At 35.7% G+C, this 27,293-nt stretch overlaps 1 protein-coding gene across 3 annotated transcripts in view; it reads left to right on the top strand.

Moving 5' to 3' along the window:
* NEMF (nuclear export mediator factor) overlaps positions 1-27,293 on the top strand; it is a 55,317-nt gene that overhangs the window by 6,876 nt on the left and 21,148 nt on the right. For all 3 annotated transcript variants that reach the window (XM_030319043.2, XM_030319044.1, XM_030319045.2), the window contains 14 exons: positions 4,070-4,218; positions 5,200-5,267; positions 6,242-6,328; positions 7,915-7,988; positions 9,108-9,178; positions 9,257-9,332; positions 9,719-9,781; positions 11,140-11,217; positions 11,357-11,565; positions 11,822-12,013; positions 12,322-12,385; positions 15,162-15,250; positions 21,893-21,996; positions 23,387-23,449. In XM_030319043.2, the coding sequence (XP_030174903.1) occupies positions 4,070-4,218; positions 5,200-5,267; positions 6,242-6,328; positions 7,915-7,988; positions 9,108-9,178; positions 9,257-9,332; positions 9,719-9,781; positions 11,140-11,217; positions 11,357-11,565; positions 11,822-12,013; positions 12,322-12,385; positions 15,162-15,250; positions 21,893-21,996; positions 23,387-23,449 (1,387 nt within the window). The remainder of the gene's footprint in view (positions 1-4,069; positions 4,219-5,199; positions 5,268-6,241; positions 6,329-7,914; positions 7,989-9,107; positions 9,179-9,256; positions 9,333-9,718; positions 9,782-11,139; positions 11,218-11,356; positions 11,566-11,821; positions 12,014-12,321; positions 12,386-15,161; positions 15,251-21,892; positions 21,997-23,386; positions 23,450-27,293) is intronic.

The raw sequence follows: 27,293 nt of genomic DNA, 5'->3' as shown, positions 1-27,293 counted from the left end.
ATTGCTATTTTTATTGTCTGTTGTTTTTTTTTATTTTAATTACACTGTCTTGTCTCCTCACATGCCTGGTTATTTCATTTTGTGCCAGGAACTGAGTAGAAAAAAACAGTAGTTATAGTCTGAGATCCAGAATGACTTGTCTTTATCTAGAGAAGATAATTGCTTTTGACAAGTGGCTAAGGGTACAGCTAATTCCAGATTACCTTACTCCAATCAAGAATTGAATTGATTAGAAGTTGGGCCTGGAAAATCTGGTATATTTCTGGTTCACACCTTCCCTTAAGAAGCAGCCTTTAGGAGTCACTATTCAGAACTGGATTTCTCAGGACTTATCAGGATATCTGCCCCTGCCACTGCCCCAGTCACCTTTCACTTGGGCTCTGAACTCCAGTTTTTATTCCCCTTAGTTGTCCCGTGAGTCTATCAAAATTTATGCTCAGCTTCTCAGCCTATCAGTTGTTTCTTAACTGTTAGACAAACGATCCTAGGGGAAAAGTAGCCCCCCATGTGTGACTCATCTTTCTGAGTTTTCTTCTCCTAGGTTTTGGTCCTGTGAAGGTTTACTGTCTTGCTTGCATTTTTGATTTCTTAAAATACAAGCTTTGTGTATTTTGTCCCGTTTTTCTGTTTCTCAGTAGGACATTGGTTGGAATTATCTAGACTACCATTTAAATTAGATATGTTTATACAAGTAGTTCATGAATACATTCTCAGTATATAGAGAAGTACATAAAATTAAAATGGAAAGTCTTACCCTTCCTAGCCCAAACCATTTCCTCATTCCAAGGTAACCACTGTTATGTATGGTGTCTTATTTATGATCTCCTTCCCCTCTTCCCACCACTGTCAAAACAAACAAACAAACAAACAAAAAACCCAAATACCTTTTTTTTTTTTTTTTCATCTGTGGGGAAAAAAATCTCTAGAATGTAACTGAAGGCATGCTTAGGTTTCGGTCAGTATGCTTACATTCTAAATTTAAACTTATGTACCAGGCATGGACCTTTCCATTTTTTTTTTCCTTTTTCAATTTAAACTTAGACCTTAACGATATGTAAAAATTCTTTGCATATAATGATTTTGTGTAATCTTTGCTATTATTAAAAAAAATCTTGGGGCACCTGGGTGGCTCAGTTGGTTAAGCATAGGACTCTTGGTTTCGGCTCACAGGTCATGATCTTACGGTTTCATGAGTTCACGCCCTGCGTCTGCCTCTGCACTGGCAGTGTGGAGGCTGCTTGGGATTCTCTCTCTCTCTCTCTCTCTCTCTCTCTCTGCCCCTCCCCTGCTCATGCTACCTCCCTCTCTCAGAAGAAATAAATAAACTTAAAAAAATTGTTTTTAATTAAAAAAATCTAAACAACCTTTTCATTTTGTAATAATTTAGGATTTATAGAAAAGTTGTGAAGATAATATGAAAAGTTCTTGTATATCCTTCATTTTTCTTAATGTTAACCTCTTACATAATCACAGTACATGTGTTAAAACTAAGAAGTTAACACTGACGCATTACTGTTAATTAAACTGCAGACTTTTTCTTAGATGTCACCAGTTTTTGTAGTACATACCCTTTTTGTGTTCTGGAATCCAATCCAGGATACCCCATTGCATTTAGGGCCTTTCTATTTTTGGGGGTTTGAGCTATTAGTATGCATACTGCCTAGGTTTCAGAGGTCCAGTTATTGATGAGTTGGAAATACAGATTAAGGATTTTATACATGAAAGTATGTGCTTGGGAATTTTCAGCAGTTATTGTGATACTTAAGAGAGGTAGGTTGGTTGACTCTTACAGTAGATCTTGAAGATTGCTCTTCCCTCTCTTTATACCAGGGTTTGATCTCCTAGGCTTCATGTCTGGAATTTTGATGTATGGTTTATCTAGAGTTGATTAGACCTTGGTTAAAGAGGTGATTGCTGCTCAAATTCATTTAACAAAGTCAGTTTATAAATTTGCAATAAAATTCCAATAAGAAAGATGCTGGAGAAAGTAAGTTAAGGTCAGAAAGTAGTTCATTGAGTACATCAGAGTCAAGCACAGTATTTCCCAAAGTATGTTTCTGAGATACTACCTTCCCTAGATAATAGGTGTACCTAGAAAAATAGGTCCCATAGCCATTAAAATTTGAGGGCCTTTGAGAATAAAGGGGGAAATTTTTTTTTTTTAACTCTAGGACTTATCAGTGCCTTTAATGCAATAATGTGATGTGTATATCCCCTAGAGAAGGATATGTTACACAGAATTGCCAACTTTATTTGCTCAGAGTTCTTTTTTTATGGAGGTGGGGGGAACCATCTTACAGAATAGTTTTGGGAAACCCTGGTTTAAGGCAAAAAACGCTTTCAGGAAAGTAACTGCCTTGCTGGAATCTGCCAGATATTCTTGATAACTGCACGCTTTGATTCAACAAACATTTATTGAGCACCTTCTCTGTGCCAGGCTCTATGGCTGGGTCTGTTTTGCAAGTCACGTTAAATTACATCTTCTTCAGTCAGACACTATGTGGACTTCTTTCCAAGCCCTCACCCAAACTTTGCTTTTTCAGTTAACTTTTTCTTTTCTTTTCTGAGAGAGAGACTGCAAGTCAGGGAGAGGGATGGGGTGGGGGAGGAGAGAGAGAGAGAGGGAAAGAGAGAATCCCAGGTAGGCTCCATGCTTAGCACAGAGTCCAAGGTGGAGCTCGAACTCGCAGACCAGTGAGATCATGACCTGAGCTGGAACCAAGAGTCAGACGCTTAACTGACTGAGTCACCCAGACACCCCTAATCTTAACTTTTTAATAGATACTTTCATTTTTCCATATATTTGCTTTCCACTTCCTAGGATACAGATTTTTTTCTGTGTCTTGCTATTTTTTACTTAAGATTATAAACATTTTCCTACTTTTTCAAAACAGTCTTCATAAGTTAATAGCTTTTAAATAGTTTGTTAGGTTGATTTATCATAATTCAGCAATTTCCTCAATTTTTACATTTAGGCTGTTTCCATTTTTTTCTATTGGAAATAAACTGCAGTGAATATCTTTAAGCATATAGCTTTTGGTTTTATGGAGTTCTTACATTAGGCTACATTACAAGTGTGGAACCACGTGGGTATAAAGTGTAACTATCTGTATTGATTTTGCCACATAACTATTGCTATCCAAAGACAAATTGCAGATGAAAGTATAAATATCTCTTTATTTGGTTTCTGAAATATCTGTCTGTTCTGAATTGTTTTTAATAAGCCACGGTATTTGTAGACCTACCTCCTGCAAGGACAACAGTAAGTTTAGCTGGTGATCATCAAGGTGTTAACTGACTACAGGTTTCTCCTGCTCTCCGAAAGTAGAGCGTTCATATGGAAACTTTTGTAAGCTGAAATGGCATAAAGCAAAGAAGCATTTGTCACCAATTTATATAGAAAAACTTTTGAACATCCCCAGAAAATACCTTCTCTTAGGCTTTTCTGATACTGTAAGGACATATCTTACTAATAGATGCACAAAATAAGTAGAGGTAAAGCACAGATGCTCACAGTTCAAAGCTATGATGGCTTGATGCTGAAATGCTGAGTTAAGTTCCCAGGGAATGGGGTTTGACTCACTGCTTGAGTTGCCTGCTGACTCTATAACAGGTCACTGCCAAACAAACTGAGTGCTTTTTTTTTGTTTTTTGCCTTATTTTCATAAAAGTGAAAATTAATTTCAGATTTCTTTCGGTCAGTGAAGACCGGTATTAATGTAGGTCTTTTGTAAAAGCAAGGCGGTGTAAAGCAAAGTTGTGAAAAGTAGGTGATAACTGTTGTACTTCCATTAGTGACTTCAGTAGAACGATCAGACAGTGAGTTTAAAGTTGCTTTGTATTCCTTCATTATGTTTCAAACTTGGGGTCTTTTATTTGTTTATCTTATTTCAGTCTATGATGGACAAGTGCAAGGAGCACTGTTTAGATGTGACTCAAGTGCTTTTTGTTTGTAACTTCATTGTAGCTTTGATTCAGGTTTTTAAGAGACCCCATTTTCTTTCTCACTTTTTAAGAAGTTTCAAGAATGATTGGGAAAAGCAATAAATTATATTTTATTTTATTACAGGGAAACATTGTTCTTACAGATTATGAGTACCTAATTTTGAATATACTAAGATTTCGAACTGATGAGTCAGATGATGTTAAATTTGCTGTTCGTGAACGCTACCCAGTTGATCATGCTAGAGCTGCTGAACCTTTGCTTACTTTGGAAAGGTAACATGTTTTGTTTCTAAACTCATTTCATGTTGTATTAAAAGGTAAAATAGATCATATGTCAGAATATTAAAGAACTGTCACATAAAATATTTTGTTCATTTGCATAAAATAACTAAATTTGGACTGCTTGAACTATTTAAATGTGCATGTAAGCAATTAAACCTCATTTGCAAGTAGCAGCTGTGTGTCTTTTTAATCTAAGTCTGGTGTTACTTCAGGTGTTGATGATTTCTTGGTAAAGTGAGGGAACTTACTAGCTATTCTGTGGGAAGACAGATGGCTATCTTGCACAGAGTACAAATGGAAATGGTTTAGCTAAGAAAAGGGAGTACCGTAGGATAAGGTGCTGATTTTAGGTACTCTTCTGGCTGGAAGGTTTTGCTAATAGCTATAGCAGAGGTTCTCAAAGTTTAGCATGCGTCACATTCACCTGGAGGGCTTGATAAAACATATCCTGCCCCTGCTTCCAGTTTCTGATTCAGTGGATCTGGTGTAGAGCCCAGGAATTTTCAGTTCTTACAAGTTCTCAGGTGATGTTTGTGCTGCTGATCTGGGGATCAGAGTGGCCAAACAGCATCCTTAAGAGCTCTTACTAAATGCATAATTAGGTAAAGCCATTCCAGGTATTAAGATCTATCACCAAGCTCTACAAACATTTACCTGTTATATAGGAACATCTCTTTCTTAACACATATGGGCACATTTTCAATAAACAATATGACTAAGTTGAAAAGTATTGATTTTTCTTAGAAGACTTGGTTTCAGGTCCTAGTCTGCTGCTCAGGAACCTACTACCCTTGGGTAAATTACTTTTATGACCCATTTTCTTACCTACAAAGTGAACTAGTTCTTCTTGTATGTTAGAGTATTGTGATGATTAGGCAATTTGATGGAAATGAAAGTATTGTAAATATGAATATTGCTGTAAGTTTTATTAAATAAAAGATAATGAGGGGCGTGTCAATTTTGTTTTCACAGACTGACTGAAATAATAGCCAGTGCACCTAAAGGTGAACTACTGAAGAGAGTTCTTAATCCATTACTTCGTGAGTAAGCCTAAATAGAGCAATGAAATGTTTGCAAGAAAATGTAGTTTTCAGGAATATATTTAAATCTTTTATAACTCAAGAGAGTATTACAACAACTTGATAATGTAGAAGGGAGCTTAAAATTATCTTTTGAATAAATAAGAATTTATTTTTAAGGAAAGAGGAATTTGTTATACCACATGAAGTTTGACCTTTATGTGTTAGCTTTTATTTAAAAGCAATACAGCTAAATAAACTGATAGTATGTTATCTAGCATTTTAGTGCTAGTGTACTATTCTGAGAAATTGTGTTTTTTTTCTTTTCATTGTGAATCTTTGATTTAATAACCACTTGAGTTTTTGTTTTTGTTTTTAATTGGTGTGTCTCAGGGTACCCCAGAATCTGTCAGGTACTTTCAGTCAGGATAAAGATAATCCAATAAACTTATACTTGAAAAATCATTACTCATCCCTATACTGATGAGTCTGGAGAGGACTTGGGCAGGCAGGTATCCTCAGTTACTGGGCATTAGGGAGTCACTTGTCCTCTCTTCGGAAATTAGAATGCATTAATAAGTTACCTTTACAGCTTTCCAACTGTTAGTATAGCATACATAAAATTGTTAAGTTTGGATTTTTAAAATTAATTTATTAATATGGGGTATTGTATTAACCAGTTTTTGGATACTAAAGCAGTCTTTCATTCCTGATTTGAAATCCTTTATATGTGGCTCAATTCCATTAAATTCTTATAAAATTTATGCACTGACTTCTGCAGTTATAGTCTCAAATTTTTGTAAGTACTTGAATTATCATTTCTAATTACATTTCAAAATAAGTAAAGTAAAAAAATAAAATCATAAAAAGCAAAATAAGTAAATTGTTATTTTCATTGACTTCTGAGTAGATATTTATATTGGGATGTAAATTTCGTATTATATTTTGAATATTATATAGGGGAATACTAAAAATAATATCTTCTGCTTTTATAGCCTATGGACCAGCTCTCATTGAACACTGTCTTATAGAAAATGGATTCTCTGGCAATGTCAAAGTGGATGAAAAATTTGAAAGTAAAGGTATGCCTGCATGCTACAATTTTTGCCCATTTTCATGTATTTCCTTTTTTAAAAAACTATGAAAATTCTTTCTGGGAAAGTAATAAAAGTAAGCAGGTAGTAAATCTGTAAAAACTATAAAATATTTGATCTATTAATTTTTTTTATGTTTGTTTGTTTATTTATTTATTTATTTTGAGAGAGAAATAATGCGAGCAGGGGAGGGGCAGAGAGGGACATGGGGCTTGATCCATGAACTGTGAGATCATGACTTGAGTCAGACGCTTAACCAACTGAGCCACCCAGGCGCCCCAGGTCTATGAATGTTCTATCCATATGGTATTTCTGGCTTCCTGCTCTAATGTGGCACTTTATCCCTGGTAACTCACAGTTCAGTCTCTTGACCTACCTTAGTACTTTTCAACTTTACAATATTCTCCTTCCCCTGAATAATTGAAGTGGTTACCATACTTGAGGTAGGATCTGGTATAACACTTGATGTACTTGAGTTATTCACCTTCTGACTAGGAAGTTGGAGTGCTTTTAGTAATAGCTTTATTCATGCATTTTAATTCTGTAAGAACTGTAGTGTGTCTATGTGATGAATTAGGCTTTTGTAACTACTTAAGGGAATCTAACTAAATTGCCAGATTAGGACAGTAAAAAATTAGAGGAAATATAAGGGAAAAGGAAGACTTGGCTTTTGACAAATTTATTTGCAGATTCTCATGTAAAATTACAAAAATATATTCTTTGTGTTTATATTTTGGGATTACATAGCAGTTAAGATTTGGGGATATTAATTTTTATGCTGTAAATGTTTTTATGTTTAAAAATACAAATTAATGTTTTAGTGAGTGATTTTGTGTTTGACATACTAATTCAGTGCAATCCTGATCAAAATGCCAACAGGTGGTATTGTTTTTGCAATTGCAGTGTTCTGCTTTTTTAAATAAATACTGTGGAATAAAAGTATGTGAAAATGTTCAGGAAAACTCTGGAAAATAATAGTAGTGATGGAGAATATCCCTTTTACAGATAAAGGTATATTAAGAACCTAATAGTTTTTGAAAAAGTACAAAATGAAAAATTCAGAAACAGGCCCACATATATATGGGAATTTAGTATATAAACAAAGTATCTTTTTTTTTTTTTAAATTTTTTTTTTCAACGTTTATTTATTTTTGGGAGAGAGACAGAGCATGAACGGGGGAGGGGCAGAGAGAGAGGGAGACACAGAATGGGAAACAGGCTCCAGGCTCTGAGCCATCAGCCCAGAGCCTGACGCGGGGCTCGAACTCACGGACCGCGAGATCGTGACCTGGCTGAAGTCGGACGCTTAACCGACTGCGCCACCCAGGCGCCCCTAAACAAAGTATCTTTAACATCATGAGGGTAAAGATGGATTCAGTAAAAAAACTATTGGGATCACAAGCTGGCCAAAACATATTCTTATTTACATATACTGATTATAAACACGAAGTAACTATATTTAATTTTCTTGAACACTTTTATTATTTCCTAAGCACTTTTCTGTTTTCAGTATGGTTTTGTAATAGTTAATTGACACTTGATTGGCATTCCTTTTTTCCATTTTGTTCTGTTAGACCTTGAAAAAGTACTTGTTTGTCTGCAGAAAGCAGAAGACTATATGAAAACAACATCCAACTTCAGTGGAAAGGTAGTACTACATATTATTATTGTATATTGTACTATTGTATATTGTGGTTTTATTTCTTTAGATTTTCAGAATTCACAGTTAATTAGGTATCACTACATGTAAGCTTTTTGTTAATTTGGAAATTCAACATCTGTAATATGCTTATTCTAGGGTTTTTTGGTTTTTTTTTTTTCTAATTGCTGTTGGGTTATAATTTTTCTTCTGTTCCTTTTTTTTTTTAAGTTTATTTATTTTGAGAGAGGGAGAGAATGCAAATGCAAGAGCATGCAAACAAGGGGAGGGTCAGAGAGAGAGAGAGGAGGAAGGAGAATCCCAAGCAGACTTCTGCCCTGTCAGCACAGAGCCTGACATGGGGCTTGATCTCATGAACCCTGAGGTCATGACCTGAGCTGAAATCAAGAGTGACATGCTTAGCTGACTGAGCCTCCCAGGCGCCCTTCTTCTCTTCTTTTTATAGAAAGTACTAGGTCAGGTCACAATTGGCATACCAGGAAAGTTGAGGAATTTGAAAATAATTCCTCTTAGGTTGATTTTATTTAGAGAAATACTTTTTAATTGCTAGCACTTAATTAAAAAATTAGCAATTTACATCACTCTAATAGGTAAACATCCTCTGAATCATCTCATATCTTGTTTTTGTTCCCTATTCAAAGTATAACTTTATACTAGAAGTTCAGAGGAAGTTCTGATTAATTCCAGCTAAATTCAGTGCAGATACACCTGCCCAGTTTTTAAAATGAATTAAAATTTCTTACCAACAAAGTAAACCTAAGACTTTTTCTCCTGAAAGTAAAGTGCTATTGACTTTTTAAAGTTGCAGAATATCTAAAATTAGGAAGAAAAAAGCAAAATGTACACGGATAATCCCATCATTTTATCAAATCACTAGTTTTAATTTTCTTTATTCCTTATTTTTCTTGTCCATATGAAAAAAAGTATTATTTAATAATACTTATTGAGCCTAGAAACATCATTTTGAGAATTGATACAATCAATAGACAAATGCAGCAGATTATTTAAAACTAGAGTAATTTTGTAAGTTTAATAAAATCGGGATCAGTCATGGAAGATACATCTTAACTATGAAGAGAAATGAATTTTAATATTGGATTTTTGTAGGGGTACATCATTCAGAAAAGAGAAATAAAACCAAGCTTGGAAGTAGATAAACCAACTGAAGACATACTCACGTAAGCATATAGGCATGAGTCAGTTTACTTTGGATATTTATTAATGTTCTTGAATGATATAATAAATATGTTTTGCAGGTATGAGGAATTTCATCCTTTCTTGTTTTCTCAACATTCACAATGTCCATATATAGAATTTGAATCATTTGACAAGGTGGGTTTTCTAATTCTGTTTTTTTGACCAGTTAGTATGATATGAGTTATCAAATTAATACCAACTTGATTTGATTGATAAATTAAAAATATTTTTGGTTTACAATCACTGTATCTGAGCATTAAAGATCATTGCAGTCACAAATAAAAACTGTTGGAAATTTTTATTGTCACTTTATTTCAAGATGAAGGACCAAAGGTTTGAACTTAATTTGATTTTTGGCCCTTTGAGCTATATAATACATTTCCTGGGAATCTGTTCAAGTTCTTTGGGTAGTGTTATGAAACAAAATGGACTCTAAAATTCTGTGTATCTAAGTTGAAGTAGAGACCCTGTTTTGTTTTGTTTTTTAACCAGTTACTGTCTTTTTCTGTTTTTTAAATAAGGCCGTGGATGAATTTTATTCCAAGATAGAAGGTCAGAAAATAGATTTAAAAGCTTTACAACAGGTATGGTATTGTTAAAAACATTAAACTAACTAGGCTTGGTGTGATTTGCTGTGTAGACGATGCTTTCATATAGGAATTGGTGACGTTTCAGCGGTAGTATGGGAATGCCCTGATCCCTTGGCTCACTGATAATGGTCCAGGGGAGATCTCATTGTTGAAAAGCATTCCCTCGTTTGTTCCATCTGTACGTAAGATAGTCTCTAAAATGGAAAATACAATGGGAAGGTGAGTCCTGTTATTTATTCCCTAGTATAATATGGGTTATTACAGCAACCCAAAGCTTTTCAACCTTTGCTGTTAAGGGAACATTGTTCCAAGGAGATTTTTAAGTAGGCCAAAAGAAAGGGAAACGTTCTTTCTGTACAAATAAGTGTATTTTTCATTAAACTGGGTTTTATTCTAAGTGGGCTTTCAAACTCCACAGGAAGTTTTAATATGCTCTGTTTCTCGGTACATTTGACCATGATTTTGGAGCATTGCCACAGAGTTGTTTTAGAAATTAGCCACAGTCACTCTTGATTTGAAGAGGATTTAATTTTTCAAAAATATTAATAAATTCTTGAAGTATGTGTGCAAAAGTTTGGAATTATATGTATCTCTGTGCCCTCCCCTCTGTTTAAAAAATTAACAGCACAATTTCAAAGCTGGTGGGTTGAGTGAATTAAATAGTGTGCCTGCCACACGGTGGCAGCACTTTAGCTAGTAAACATATTTAGCAGTAACATTGGATTGCATGTTTTTATGTGCATCAGAATATTCATGAATTATTTTAGTAATCACTGTGTGTTCTTTTAATAGTCACCATTCTTATGATTCAAATCTTTTAAATACTACATCCCATGATTCAAACCTTCCTTAACTGATGATTCTGTTACTAGTGTTAGAAAATTTGCCTCAAATCAATAACCTTGAAATGCAAATGATAAATGCTAAAATGCTATATAGAAGGTAAATTAACTACTGTGAGACTTTGTGGCATTTATTTAAGAAAAAGAGTACTCTGTAGAAATAATACTGAGAAAATTAAAAGCAGCAATAACTTAAAAAGAAGCTCTTTTGGTAATTTGTGTTCTTTAAGAATGCATTTCCCCTAAAACTTTCCAGTTATGTGATAAGAAGAAAATGTCTTGTAGTGAGAATACATTCCTATATAGGGAATGGGAAGTAGGTAGTGGGGAGAGGTAATTTGGGAGCTTGAAACACTTTGGGGTAGGGTAGACCTGGGTGTTGGACTGCAGGAACCTCAGACAGCATTGTGAGGTTGAAGTAGAGGAGGGAGAGTTTCAGGATGTAAGAGAGGAAAGGTGCAGAAGGCAGAAGAAAACTAATTTTTGAAAAATATGTTTTGCCCACAAAAGGAAAAACAAGCATTGAAGAAATTAGATAACGTCCGGAAGGATCACGAAAACAGATTAGAAGCTCTTCAACAGGCTCAGGTACTCTGTTTAGCTTTTTCCCAGATTTCAAAAATGGTAACTTTAAATAAAACATTGTATGTTAACTAAGTGGAATTAAAATAAAAACTAAAAACATAACTTTAACATGGTATTACAGTAACTGTTTTTGTTTCTTAAGGAAATAGACAAACTTAAAGGAGAGCTCATAGAAATGAACCTACAGATAGTTGACAGAGCTATTCAGGTTGTTCGAAGTGCTTTAGCCAACCAGATAGATTGGACAGAAATTGGGTTAATTGTGAAAGAAGCCCAGGCTCAAGGAGACCCTGTTGCAAGTGCAATTAAAGAATTAAAACTACAAACAAACCATGTTACAATGCTACTAAGGTGAGTTTGATTCTTAGTTAAGCAGTTAATGCTTGTTTTTATTTTGCTGTTTAATTGTTCACTGTATTCATTTAAAATTTTTTCGCTTGTATTTGGAAGTTTATCCTTGAAGATACAGAAAAAACATTATTTACATTAAAATAATGCAACTATTTAAATACTGCAAATAACTTTATAATTTCATTGAGGAAAAAAATTGAAAATAAAAAAGTGATGTCATTGACATTAGTGAAATACTATTGAATATTTTTAATAGAAATCCATACTTGTTATCAGAGGAGGAAGATGACGATGTTGATGGTGACATCACTGTTGAAAAAAATGAAACTGAAGCACCAAAAGGAAAAAAGAAAAAGCAAAAGAATAAACAGCTGCAGAAGCCTCAAAAAAATAGGCCATTACTTGTTGATGTTGATCTCAGCTTGTCAGCATATGCCAATGCCAAAAAGTAAGTGTTAAGTATGAATTGTAAGTAAAATATCTGCAATAAATCAGGATAATCGGGATAACATATGTATATATATTACGTATGTATGTGCTTTGGGGTGAAAACACTTTTTAAAATCTTTGTGCATTATACAACTTTGTTTTCAAAACATACAAAACAAAGTTGCATAATGCGCAAAATTTGTTCCATATGATTTGAATGTGTAAAATTAGAAGTAACAAAAATAGAAAGCTAAAGAATAGCTTAATTTTACTTAAAATTTTAATAGTTTAATTTTACTTAAAATTAAGAGAAATGCATTTTTCTAGATACTATGATCACAAGAGGTATGCTGCTAAGAAAACACAAAAGACCGTTGAAGCTGCTGAGAAGGTACTTACTATTTCTTAGAGTGAATGTGAATTGTTTTTTCTCTGCTTTAAATGAGTGGCTTTAATTATTTCGTTTAAATGAGGTTTTCTAATTCAGAAATAACTTTCAAACTTAATTTTGCTGTAATTATATGTATTTCCAGTGTTTATTTTCTTCCCCAAACCTGCTCCTTCCCCAGTCTTCCCCATGCTATAAATAGCACCTTCCTTTTTCCCTTTGCTTGAGTTAAAAGTATTGGAGTCATCCTAGGCTTTTCTCTCATACATTATATCCAGTCCATCAGCAAATCCTTGTAGGTCTTTTGTAGAGTATAACCAGAATCTGACCACTTCTCAATAATCCCGGCCCCCATCATTTCTGTTCACACAGACTGTAACAGTAGCCTCTTCTTGGGTCTCTGCCTTCTACCCTTCCCCCCCTACAGTCTGTTCTTCAAACAGTAGCCATAGTGATCCTTTTAAATAAAAAATGAAGTTATTTCTCTTTGTTCAAAATCCATTTGCTTCCCATCTTATCAAGACACGTCAAAGCCCTTCTCCTGTCCTGTAAGGTCCTACCTGATCCACTCACTTCCAATTTAATCACCTGCATTCCTCTTGCTACACTCTTTTCAGCGACACTGGGATCTTAGGTGTTCCTGTAACAGTGATGCATGCTGCCTTCTCGGGGCATTTGTGTTTGTTGCTCTTTCTACAGAGAATGTTTTTCCCTTAAAGTTTCCATGGTTTGATCCTTCCATTCATTGGCATGTCTACTAAAATGAGACTTTATCAGAGAGGCCTTTCTTTAAAAAAAATTTTTTTTGATGTTTAAAAAAATTTTTTTTAATGTTTATTTATTTTTGAGAGAGAGAGCTTGAGTGGGAGAGGGGCAGAGGGAGAGGGAGACACAGAATCTAAAGCAGGCTCCAGGCTCTGAGCTATCAGCACAGAGCCTGATGCAGGCTCGAATGCACAAATGGTGAGAGCATGACCTGAGCTGAAGTCAGACACTTAACCGACTGAGCCACCCAGGTGCCCCTTTTTTTGATGTTATTATTTATTTTTGAGACAGAGAAAGTACGAGCTGGGGAGGGGCAGAGAGAGTAGGAGACAGGAACCAAAGCCGGTTCAGAGCTGATAGCAGAGAGCCCAATGTGGGGCTTGAACTCACGAGCCACAGGATCATGACTTGCGCCAAAGTCAGACACTTAGCCAACTGAGCCACCCAGATGCCCCAGACAGGCCTTTTTGACCATATTTACTAAAAGTAGTACTACTTAGTAAGCTTAGTTGGTTCAGGGGCCAACTCTTGATTCCGCTTAGGTCATGATTTCATGGTTCATGAGTTTGAGCCCTGCATCAGGCTCTGCACTGGCAGCATGGAACCTGCTTGGGATTCTCTCTCTCCCTCTCTCTGCCCCTCCCCTGCTGGTGTCCTCTCTCTCTCTCTCTCTCTCTCTCTCTCTCAAATAAACATTAAAAAAGAATAGTAGTGGGGCGCCTGGGTGGCTCAGTCGGTTGGGTGGCCGACTTCGGCTCAGGTCATGATCTCGCGGTCCGTGAGTTCAAGCCCCGCGTCGGGCTCTGTGCTGACAGCTCAGAGCCCGGAGCCTGTGTCTCTGTGTCTCCCTCTCTCTGACCCTCCCCTGTTCATGCTCTGTCTCTCCCTGTCTCAAAAATAAATAAACATTAAAAAAAAAATTAAAAAAAAAAAAAAAAAAAAAGAATAGTAGTACCCTCAACCACTCCCTCTTATTCTGCTTTATTTTTCTTCTTAAAAAACACCCCTCCCAACATATGTTGATCTGTCTTTCCTCTAGAATGTAGATTGTATGAAAGTAAGATCTTTGTTTTGTTCCTTGCTTTGTCCCAGCCCCTAGAATATTGCCTTGAACATAGTAACATTAATATCTGTTAAATGAGGGGTGCCTGGGAGTCTCAGTTGGTTAAGCATCTGACTTTGGTCCAACTTCGTGTCAGTTCATGATCTCATAGTTGGTGAGTTTGAGCCTGGCATGGGGCTCTCTGCTGTCAGCACAGAGCCTGCTTCAGATCCTCTGTCCACCCCCCCCCCCCCCCCCCCAACCCCTCCTTCACTTGCCCACGCACGCTCTCTCTCAAAAATAAATAAACATTAAAAATATGTGTATCTGTTAAATGAGTAGCCCTCATGACTTGTCTTCTATCTCTCTCTCCAACCTCATTTCTTGACATTTTACTGTGTAATCACTACTTTCTTGGTGAAGTTGGCCTTTTCTTTTTGCTTATAGTGCTCTTCCTATTCTTTGCCTTGATAATTCCATTTACCCTTCAGACTTCAGCCTAAATGCCATTTCCTTAGAAATACCTTCTTTGACCATAAGCATTTATAAGTTAGGTTTTGTTATATTCTCATAGCATCCTTAGAAGCACTTAACATGTTTATTTGAATGATTATGTGTTTGATATTCATGTCTTCTCCTCGACCCTCTAGTAGGGTGAGAGTGAGAACTTCCTCTTATTCACTATTGTGTCCCAGCATCTAGCCCAGAACCTATCGTATGATAGATACTCAGTATCTGTTAACAAATGAAACTTTTTAAAATTTGTAGGTCTTGAGCAAATATTTGTATACATTAACCTTTGACTTAAATTATTTTAATATTTAAGGCACAAATCTTTATTTTGTGTGTATATGGTGTATGTATGTAAATAGTTGCCATTTTGTGACGTTTAAAAATAATTTGTCTTATTTACTTAGTGTTATTTAAATACATTGTCAACAAATTATTTAAAAACTTTTTTCTTATAAATAGGCATTTAAATCAGCAGAAAAAAAAACAAAGCAAACGTTAAAAGAAGTCCAAACAGTTACCTCTATTCAGAAAGCAAGAAAAGTATACTGGTAAGTGTTCTACCTTTTAAAAATATAGTTTTTTTGTTTTTTAATTAAAATTATACATGTACATTGTTTAGAAAAATCAAGCAGTTCTACAAAGCTTGTTGCAAAAACCAGTAGCCTTGCAGTATTTTACCCCTAGTCCTGTTGCCTCTTCTCTTATGGAAACTATTTTTAGCTCTTTTAGCTAATTGTTTTGGTATTTACCTCCTTTCCTCTTAGTAATGTGCTTATATTGCTGCTTCTTGGTATTTCTGTTTTATACTCTGTCAATGACTTCCCACTATGGAAGATGAAGATTTTATTCTTTCCATTTGGTGCTCCATTACACAGATACACACCAGCCAGCCTCCCAGTAAAGGGACATAAATTTGTCAAGGTAGATATCCAGCATTAATATACAGTAATATTTTATTGTAGTCACTGCTGAGTCATATAACACTGTTTCTTTTCCTTCCCTGCTCAGCTTTTTGTCTTCGTGAAGGTGGTAATTGTCTTGTTTCATTTACCTTCCTCTTCCAGGTGTGTTCAGACACATTGGAATTCTATCCGTATCTTGCAGAAGTCTCTCCTGAGATTTTGACCTACTTTGTTCTAAATTGGTTACCCTAAAGATCTTAAGATTTCATTTTATTTTATTCTGGAAGTTCTCTTTATCTTTCTCTGTGTTGGATTCTCTGTCCTGAATCTCCTACTTCTTTTCTTAGTTGATGGAATGTGTACTCTAGAAGCTACATAAGAAGGCATGTATAGGATGTAAAGCTTTTGAAGTTTTTGAAGCTACATAAGAAGGCATGTATAGGATGTAAAGCTTTTGAAGTTTTTGATATGTAAAAAAAAAATTGTTTTATTTAATTGTGCGGCTGATAGAATTCTGATTTGAAAAGGTTTAAAGTCATTGTTCATTGCATTAGCTTTCAAATTTGATCTTCAGAAGTCTGATGTCATTTTGCTAGTTTATATTTTATTGAAAATTTGTTTTTGCCTTTCTGTAAACTTGTAGATCTTAATTTTTTTCCTCTCAGTTTTCCAAATTTTCACAATGATGTAGGTTGGCGAGGATGTTTTAATCTATTAGGCTGAATACTCTGAGTCTCTTAATTTGGAATCTTTCAGTTCTGATAAATTTTCTTGAAATATTTCTTACGGATTTTTTTTTTTTTTGGTTTGTTTTCTTCTGGAAGTCTTATTTATTAAATATGGAACTCCTTGGGGGCGCCTGGGTGGCTCAGTCGAATTAAGCATCCAAATTTGGCTCACAGTGTGATCTCGCGGTTTGTGAGTTCGAGCCCTTCGCCGGGCTCTGTGCTGATAGCTCAGAGCCTGGAGCCTGCTTCAGATTCTGTCTCCCTCTCTCTCTACCCCAACTCCACTTGGCTCTCACTGTCTCTCTCTCAAAAATAAATAAACATAAAAAAAAAATTTTAATATGGGACTCCTTGGATGGTCCTCCAATTTTTTTGCATTTTCTATTTTTCAACTTTTAATCCTTTTGTTCTATATTCTGAGAGATTTCCTTTATCTTTCAGTCCTTCCACTGAATTTTTAAGTGTTTTTGTTTTTTTGTTACTTTTTAAAAACTTTTGGTCAAGTTCTTTATAATCAGAGTAGTTTTGATGTATTTTTATTTAAAAGTATTCTTTTCTTGCTGGTTTTTGGTTTGTTTTTTATGTTTATTTATTTTTGAGAGAGAGAGTGAAAGAGTGCAAGCAGGGGAGGGGCAGAGAGAGAGAGGGAGGCACAGAATCTGAAACAGGCTGCAGGCTCTGAGCTGTCAGCACAGAGCCTGATGCAGGGCTCGAACCCATGAACTGCGAGATCATGACCTCACCTGAAGTCGGACGCTAAACCAACTGAGCCACCAGGCACCCCTTGGTTTTTTGTTTGTTTTTTTTAATATTCTTTTATTTGTTGGGTTTGTCTTCAGCTTTTGTTAAGGACGTTTATTACTGTCTTGTGATCCTTAATTGTCTGTTCGTATTGTCTGTTCACATTTTATAGTAGAGCATGAAAATGCCGATTGGAAGTTCTCTGTGGGAGGTTAGGCTTATAAAATGATGTATGGGGGCTATTTTGTGTGGAATTCTCACTGTGTTTAGCTTTTTTCCTCCTCAGCTGGTCTCATTTTTCAGGAAAGGTGTTTTTTATTTTTTGTTTTTTGTTTTTTGTTTTTCCCCTGCTTGGAAAGTGAAGAGCTGGTTGTCAGCATTTTGGAAGCCCAATGGGAATAATGGGTTGCAGAGGCTTAGTACCCAGTAATTCATACATTTACCTAATTGCTGTTTTACATATGTTTCTCCTACTTACAACTGTGCCACATTTCCCCTAATTTGAATATCCTTTTCGTACACTTTATAGAACATTAACTTCTGGCTTTCTGTTAGGATGTGGAAGGAGCAGCTACTACCATGTTCACAGCTGGAACTTTTTTCCTTTTTTTAACCCCAGCTTAACCTATTTCTAGCAGTACCTTGTGCTGTTTTTAAGTTTTTTATGGGTTACACAGTGTAGATTGATTTGTTTCTTGGCTTTTTCCATTGTCAGCCTGGGATTCAGCTTCTTGAGCCTGATCACTTGTCCCTTGGTTTTTCCATTTTTAAAAATTTTGTTGCTCTTCTCTCTCTTTCCTTTCTTTTTCCCACATCTCTATTGATGAATAGGATTGACTTGTAATTTTCATGTCTCAGAAGTTCTTGGGACACCTGGGTGGCTTAGTCAGTTAATAATAATCCAACTCTTGATTTGGGCTCGGGTCATGATCTCATGGTTGTGAGACCCAGCTCTGCGTCAGGCTCTGCATTGGTAGCATGGAGCCTGCTTGGGATTCTGTCTCTCCCTGTCTCTCTGCCCCTCCCCTGCTTATGCTCTTCTTGCGCATGAGTGCGTTCTCTCTCAAAAATAAATTAACTTAAAAAAAAAGAACCAGTTTTAACTGTTGATCTCCTCTATTATATCTGTGCTCTCTGTTTTATTATTTTTCTCTTTCTGTTTTTCTTTGAGATTCATTTGTATATCCCTTTATAATTTCTTGAGATGGAAATTTGGTATATTGCTTTTTTTTCTCCCAGCTTCTCTTCTTTTCTGATAAGTATTTAAGGCAGTAAATTTCCCTTTAAATCTGGCTTTAACTGTATCTAAAAAGTTTTGTTATATACTATTTTCATTATCTTTCATGTCAAAATGTGTTCTAATTTACATTGTGATTTCTTCACCCATGCCTTATTTAAAAGTAGTGTTTAGGGGCGCCTGGGTGGCGCAGTCGGTTAAGCGTCCGACTTCAGCCAGGTCACGATCTCGCGGTCCGTGAGTTCGAGCCCCGCGTCGGGCTCTGGGCTGATGGCTCAGAGCCTGGAGCCTGTTTCCGATTCTGTGTCTCCCTCTCTCTCTGCCCCTCCCCCGTTCATGCTCTGTCTCTCTCTGTCCCAAAAAATAAATAAATGTTGAAAAAAAAAAAAAAAAATTTAAAAGTAGTGTTTATTAATTTCCAAACCTATGAAGATTTTTGGTTATATTTTTGTCATTGCTTTCTAGCTTAATTTGCATAATGTTCAGAGATAGCATTCTGAATTATCTCAACCCTTTGACATATGTTGTTGAAACTTGCTTCATGGTCCAGCATATTTATGGTCCACTTTATTTACAAATGTTTCATATATAGTTTAAAAGAGTGTTTGTTGTATAGTTGTTGAGTGCATCTCTCTAAATATTAATTAGATCACATCCATCAATCATGTTTTTCAAATCTTTAGCATCTTTACTAATTTTTTAAAAAAGTGTTTATTTATTTTGAGAGAGAGAGTGTGAGAGCTGAGAGAGGGAAAGAGAATCCCAAGCAGGCTGCATGATGTCAGCACAGAGTCGAAAATCAAGAGTTAGACATTTAACCAACTGAGCCATCCAGCCGCCCCGACTAATTCTTTTTTTAGTGATTGTTTTCTTAATTACTGAGAGTTTTGTTAAAAATCACATAATTGTGGGGTGCCTCAGTGGCTCAATTGGTTAAGCGTCCAGCTTTGGCTCAGGTCATGATCTCACGGTTCACGAGTTTAAGACCTATTTGAACTGTGCTAATAGCTCAGAGCCTGGAGCCTGCTTCAGATTCTGTGTCTCCCACTCTTTCTGCCCCTCCCCCGCTCATACTTGGTCTCTCTCTCTCTCAAAAAAAAAAAAAAACTTAAAAAAAATTTTTTTTTAAATAAATAAGGGCACCTGGGTGGCTCAGTCAGTTAAATGTCCGACTTCAGCTTAGGTCATGTCATGGTTCATGAGTTCCAGCCCCGTGTAGGGCTCTGTGCTGACAGCTCAGAGCCTGGAGCTTGCCTCGGATTCTGTGTCTCCCTCTCTCTCTCTGCCCCTCCCCTACTCATGCTGTCTCTCTCCCTCTCTCAAAAAATAAATAAACATTAAAAAAATTATTTTTTAATAAATAAAAGATCACATACTTGTGCACTTGTGTCATTCCCCTTTATTTCGGCCATTTTTTGCTTTATATATATGAGGCAGTATAAATACAAAGCTGTATGTCTTCCTGCAGAATTGAGCCTTTTATTAACTGTAATCAGATGTTCCTTTAACTTCTAACTTCTTTTTCCCTTCTCTGTGAGATATTAAAACTACATCAACTTTCTTTTGGTTAGTGCTTGCATGATAAATCTTTTTCCATCATTCTATTTCAATCCTTTTATATCCTTATATTTTAATATTTTAAAGGAGTGTATATGTCATTTTCTAGTCTGACAGTCTTTATATTTAATCTGGAGAACTGACTACATTTAATGCAATTTCTGATATATTTGGGTTTAAATCTATCCATTTTATTATTTGCTGTCTTTTTCTTTTTTTTTTTTTTTGAGATTATTTATTTTGAGAGAGAGAGAGAGAGAGAGGTAGGGGAGGGGCAGAGAGAGAGAGGGAGAGAGAATCCCAAGCAGGCTCCTTGCAGTAAGCATGTAACCAATGCAGGGCTCAAACTCCTGAACCATGAGATCATGACCTGAGCTGAAACCAAGAGTCTGACCCTTAATCGACTAAGCCACCCAGGCGCCCCTATTGTTTGCTTTCTATTTTGTTCTTTATTCTTTGTCTTTTTGCCTCCTCCTGATTTTTTTTTCCTGTTATATTCCTTTACTAAAATAATTAGAAATACATCCTTATGTTTCTCATTGTCTTTGTACTTGTGCATTTATGTTGTTTTAGAAACCTCTCTACCATCAATAGAAGAATTGTTAAATAAGTATAGTACATCCATTCAACAATGAAGATGACTTTTTTAAGATTTTAAGTAATGTTGGGGCGCCTGGGTGGCTGAGTCGGTTGAGCATCCGACTTCGGCTCAGGTCATGATCTTACAGTTTGTGGGTTCGAGCCCTGCATCAGGCTCTGTGCTGACAGCTTACTTAGAGCCTGCAGCCTGCTTCGGATTCTGTGTCTTCTCTTTCTCTCTCTGCCCCTCCCCGGCTCATGCTCTGTCTCTCGAAAATAAATAAATGTTAAAAAAAAATTTTTTTAAGAAAATAAAAAAAAAAAGATTTTAAGTAATGTCTATACCCGGTGTGGAACTCGAACCCACAACCCCGAGATCAAGAGTCGTATGCTTCATCAACTGAGCCAGCTAGGTGCTCCAAGAAAACATTTTTAAGTGAAAAAAAGAAAGCAGTTTGCAGAATAGTGTGTGTTGTGTTTAAACGAAAAGGTTTAGAATAAGCATTTTTTAAAGCTTTTATATGTATAAAGAAACTCTGGAGAGGGATATACAGAAAGCTAGTAACAGTGGACTTCTGTTTGATATTGGTAATGAGAACTGAAAGGGGATGCAGGATCTTAAACTATACCTTTTTTGTCTGATTTAAAACATTTCTGGACCATGTATATGTATTAATAAAAAATCAGATGAGAAAACAGGAACACAATACATGTACTATTATATATTTTGGGTGTTAAAAGGGAGTTTAATGCCAGTGCTTAATCTATCATTTTTAATCAGAAGTTTTTAAATTGTAGATTAAGTCAAAGAAATAGTCATATGTAATATAGAAAACATTTCTGTTCATCTCTATTTTGTCGTTTTGTAAATGTTATACAAATATATACTCTTTGCTTTTTATCATGATGGTATGTATTAATCATGAAAACCAAATTACTTTTTCTTTTGAGAAAAGTTAGTTTTATAGAGCAAAAATTACCTTTAGAGTATAAAAGTATAAAGAGTACCATATATATAAGTATTCAGTTGATTCAGGACAGAGTGAGAAAACGTCTTTCTTACTTGTGGCCTCAAAAGTTAGCCAGTGCCCCACTGAAAGAAAACTAAACCTAGGGACCATGTGACATTGTATGTTGTTGCTTTGTGTAATTCATTGTTATGTTATCCTTGAGTTTAAGAAGGGACTATATGAGAGGGAGATAAGGAGAGAACATATTTTCAAACATAGAATTTAATTACTTCTAAGACTTTTATAAGAATATCCTTGGCCAATTTGTATGATAAGATTTCAATAAAATTCAGTTTGATGCTTTAATAAATTAAACCATCAAGTTGTCTTAACCTACAAGGTAGGATAGCGTCTTGGAATTTTGTTTGCAAAAAGGATTGAATTCAGGTGACTATAAAGCAAAAGAATGTTAACTTTTTTTCTTTCAATTTGGTAGGTTTGAGAAATTTCTGTGGTTCGTTAGCTCAGAGAACTATTTAATTATAGGTGGAAGAGATCAGCAACAGAATGAAATGATTGTGAAAAGATACTTGACAACAGGTAGGTAAGATTTAAAAAAAATATTTTTTAGGTAAGATAAAAATTTTAAAGAATTTTGTCATATAATTGGATCAATTATTTCAATATTAGATGTAGATTTTCATCTTCTATGACAGGTTTAATAGGTAGAAGGAGTTTATCCTGATGGTTTATGGTTTGTTGAATATGCATTTTGACACTTAATCTTCACTTTAAGTGAATATTCCTAAAGTAGTAATGGTGAGCGAATCTGCAGTGTTGGACTTTTGATTCTCTTCTACATTATAACAAAATAGCTTTCAGTCCTCCAAAGTTAGTGTGGATCAAATTTTTAAAGGCTTGTTTTTTTAGTGCGGAAGTTTGTAACTTTTTTTTCCATATTTAGAAAAAGAACTTGAGCCCTGTGGTGTATGTAAGTCTTCTCATTTATTTTTCTTTGCTGATAACAGCCACCTCGCTGTGGCTGAACCTTCGGTGTGGGTATCAGAAACCAATAATCAGAACTAATCTGATATCCACTGCAGATCCCAGACCAGAAAAGAAAGCAGCAGGGATCATGGTATTCCATGGTGCTTAGGGCATGGTCTCTCTCTTCTGTAGCTTTGTTCTCTGTGAGCTCAGCTTGTGTTGGGGCAGTATGAGTTTTTCTCTTCTTTGAGTTTCAAATCCCAGACGAACTGTTGGGGCAAGCAATGGCTGCTCATTTTACTTGTTAGGAACTTTCCTTTTTCCTTAACAAAAGAGGAAAGATCTCATTCCTGCATTTGTTTGTTCATTTGTTTATTCATTGGTAGCACACACATAGAATACAACTCACAGTTCTCACTGTGGCTTACAAGCCTCCTGGCTTCTTTCCTTCTTCATTTCTTACCATTCTTCCCTTAGTCTGACCTCTTGACTGCTCATCATACATGTCAAATATCCATGGTCCTTAGGACCTTTACATTTGCTAGATGACTCATCTCTCACCCTCCAGCAAGCTGGCCTAGACTTGCTTACACGGTAACTCAGCAAGTTTCTGAGAGAAAGGGAGGAAGCACATAAGGCCTATTAAGACCTAGGTTGAGAACTGGCACTTGGTCACAGCTGCTATATTCTGGCTAAGGCAGATCACAGGGCAGGTCCAAATTCGAGAGATTGGGAAGTGACTCCACTTGATGGGAGAAGCTTCAGGGTCACAGAGCAAAGAGGTATGGCTAACAAGGGAGAGAGGAACTGACCATTTTAGTAATCTGCCATATTACCATTGCTGTTTCCTATAAGGAGGACTATGAGAGATCTCCTAGGGGTGGGAAATGGACTTTATATGCCTTCTTATCCCCTTTGGATTTTGAACCCATTAAAACCATTAAAAAGAAAAAAAAAAAAAAAGGAACAGGACTTAAAGTATTATTTCTCATTTGTCTTTAAGGGGACATTTATGTACATGCTGATCTTCATGGAGCTACTAGCTGTGTAATTAAGAATCCAACAGGTAATATATTTCTCTTTATTATTCAAAACTTTATTTATTCTCTTTATTATTCCAAACTTTAATTCAAAACTTATTATATGACAAAATTTGTTAATAGAGTTAAAGGACACTTTATTATGATAAAAGGGTCAATTCATCAACATATTTATAACTATTATAAATATATGCGCACCCAACAACAGAGCCCTAGAATACCCTTCAAGTAAAGTCTGACAGAATCAAAGAGAGAAATCGTTCAGCAATAATATTTCAGGACTTTAATACCTAACTTTAAGTCATGGATATAATAATTAGATACAAGATTGACTAGGAAATAGAAGATATGAACAAATAATTTAAGTTAACTAGACTTAATATAAATCTCTGATATCCTCACCTAACAACAGTAGGCTAATTCTCAAGTGCACCTAGTATGTTCTCCAGACTAAACCACATGATAGTCTAGAAGACAAGTCTTAATAAATTTAAAACTACTAAAATCATACAAAGTAAGTTTTCTGACCATAATGGAGTGAAATTAGAAATCACTACTAGAGGAAAATTTGGAAAATTCACCAATGTGTGGAAATTAAACAGCACAGTCATAAATAACCAGTGTCAAAGAGAAAATCATAGGGGGGTGTTAGAAAATACTTTGAGATGAGTGAAATGAAACACAGTATATCAAAATGATAGGAGATGCAATTAAAGCAGTGCTTAGAAGTTTATAGCTGTAATGTTTATAAAAAGAGGAAACATTTCAAATCATTAACAAAACTGTAACATTAAGATCTAGAAAAAGAAAAGCATAGAACCCATAGTAAGGGACAGAAGGAATTAATAAAGATTAGAGTGGAAACAAATGCAACAGAATAGAAGAACAATAGAGAAGATCAGTGAAACCAAACTTGTTTTTTTAAAAAAGGTCAACAAAATTAATAAAACTTTTACTGGACTGACCAAAAAAATAAGAGAAGATTCAAATTCCTAAAATTGGGAACACAAGAGGGGAAATTACTACCAACTTTGCAGAAATCAAGAAGATTAAAAGAAAAAGTGCCCTAGCTGCTTCTTATAAAACACCATTTTAGCAATACTTGTGTAGTATTCTGGGTGGTGAACGTGCAGTAAGACAGCAGAATGAAGTCCTGTCATAAATGGCTTCTTTAAATGAAGAATGAACTTTTCACTGTGATAAACATTAGTCACATCTCTAGTCTGTGTCTGGAGCATTTATTAAATAACTTTAGAAGTTACATTTGCTGGGGCGCCTGGGCGGCTCAGTCGGTTAAGCGTCCGACTTCGGCTCAGGTCATGATCTCACGGTCCGTGAGTTCGAGCCCCGCGTCGGGCTCTGTGCTGACAGCTCAGAACCTGGAGCCTGTTTCAGATTCTGTGTCTCCCTCTCTCTCTGCCCCTCCCCTGTTCATGCTCTGTCTCTCTCTGTCTCAAAAATAAATAAACATGAAGGAAGGAAGGGAGGGAGGGAGGGAGGGAGGGAGGGAGGGAGGAAGGAAGGAAGGAAGGAAGGAAGGAAGGAAGGAAGGAAGGAAGGAAGGAAGAAGTTACATTTGCTGAGGGGGAAAAGGATTGTGAGGGCATGCTACCTACAGTTGTAGGGCAACAAATTAGATAACTTGGATGAGATGGACACATTCCTAGAAAGATACAAACTAGCTAAACTGACTCAAGGAGAAATAGAAAATCAAACAAACCTATAACAAGTAAAGAGATTGAAATAGTAATTTAAAAAAATTTAAAAAAACAAAAACAAAAAACAACCCTGCTCAGGACCAGGTAGCTTCACTGGCAAATTCTACCAAACTTAAAGAAGATTGAACACCAGTGCTTCATAAACTCTTCCAAAAAATAGAAGAGATGGGAAAACTTCCTCACTCATTCTCTAAGCCCAGTATTACCCTCATAACAAAATCAAAGATGTCACAAGAATTGAAAACTACAGGCCAGTGTTGCTTATGAACACACACACAATTTCTCAACAAAATATTAAAAAACTGAATCCAGCAGCATATTAAAAGGATTGTACACTGTGACAAAGGGGTTTATCCCAGGAATAGTTGATTTAATGTATGAAAATTAATCAATGTATTGATAGGTGAAGGACAAAAACCACGTGATCATCTCAATGATGCAGAAAAGGCTGTTGGCAATATTCCAACACATATTTGTGATAGAAACACTCAACAAACTAGGAATATGAGGGAACTCCTGAACTTGGTGAAGGATTTTTATGGAAGACCCAGAGCTAACATCATACTTGATGGTGAAAGACTGAAAAATTTCCCCTTAACATCCAGAACAAGACAAACATGTCTGTTGTTGTCCCTTTTTTTTTTTTAATTTTTTAAAATAATCTTTTGATGCTTATTATTTATTTTTGAGAGAGAGAGAGAGAGAGAGACACACACAGCAAAAGTGGGGGAGGGGCAGAGAGAGCGAGACACAGAATCTGAAGCAGGCTCCAGGCTCTGAGCTGTCAGCACAGAGTCCGATGCGGGGCTCGAACTCAAGAACCATGAGATCTTGACCTGAGCTGAAGTCAAACACTTAACCTCCTGAGCCACCAGGTGCTCCTATCCTTGTTACTTCTATTCAACCTTGTATGGATGTTCTAAGTAGACAGGCAATAAAAAGAAATAAAAAATATCCACATTGGTAAAGACCAAGTAAAACTATTTCCATTTGCAGATGACATGATCTTATATGTTTAAAACCTCAAGGAATTCCCCCAAAATTATTAGTTAATAACTTTACAAATGTTCAGGATACATTTGTATGATATATAAAAAGTCAGTTGTATTTCTATGCACTCACAATGAACGGTACTAAAGTAAACTAATAAAACATCCATTTATAATAGCATTAAAAAAATATGAATAAATTCACCAAAAAGAAGTTGCAAGATATACACCCCAAATATAAAAAACATCATTGAAAGAAATTAAAGAAGACTTAAGTGGAAAGACTTTCAGTGTTTATGGATTGGAAGTCTTAATATTTTTCTGATGGCAGTACTTCCCATATTAGTCTCCAGATTTGATGTAATCTGTCAAAATTCCAGCTTCCTTTTTTTTTTTTTTTTTTTAACAAAGATTGATGAGTTGATCCTAAAATCCACATGAAAATGCAAAGGACCCAGGTCAGCAAAATCATGTTTAAAATGAAGAACAAAATTGGAGGACTCAAACCTCTTGATTTCAAAACCTCCTGTAAAGCAACAGTAATAAAGACAGCAAGGTGTATGAAGAAGGACTGACAAATCGTTGAAGCGAATTGAGAGTTCTCATTTATAGTCTGTAGACTTTGCACAAGGGTATGAAAGCCATTCAATGGGGATAGATAGAATACTGTTTTCAAAAAGTGGTGCTTGGACTAATATCCATATACAAAAGAATAAAGTTAGACCCCTGCTTCACACCATTTATTAAAATTAAATGCATCAAAGACGTAAGCTTAAAAGCTAATACTATAAAACTGTTACAGTAAGGCATAAATCTCATAATGAATCAGGAAGTCATTTCTTAGATAAGACATCAAAAGCATAAGTAACCAAAGAAAAACAAATTAGACAAATCAAAATTAAAAACCTTAATTCAAAGACGCTATTAAGAAAATGAAAAGACGGTGGGGGGGGGGAGGGGGGTGGTGCCTGGGTGGCTCAGTTGGTTAAGTGCCAGACTTCAGCTCAGGTCATTATCTCATGGTTCATGGGTTTGGGCCCCACATTGGGCTTTGTGCTGACAGATCAGAGCCTGGAGCCTGCTTTGGATTCTGTGTCTCCCTCTCTCTCTGCTCCTCCCCCACTCATGCTGTGTCTCTCAAAAATGAATAAACGTTAAAAAAA

Source organism: Lynx canadensis, chromosome B3 (genome assembly GCF_007474595.2).
Source record: "Lynx canadensis isolate LIC74 chromosome B3, mLynCan4.pri.v2, whole genome shotgun sequence".
NCBI lineage: Eukaryota > Metazoa > Chordata > Mammalia > Carnivora > Felidae > Lynx > Lynx canadensis.
Note: the sequence above shows the minus strand (reverse complement) of the source record. Positions and strands in the feature narration are given on the sequence as shown.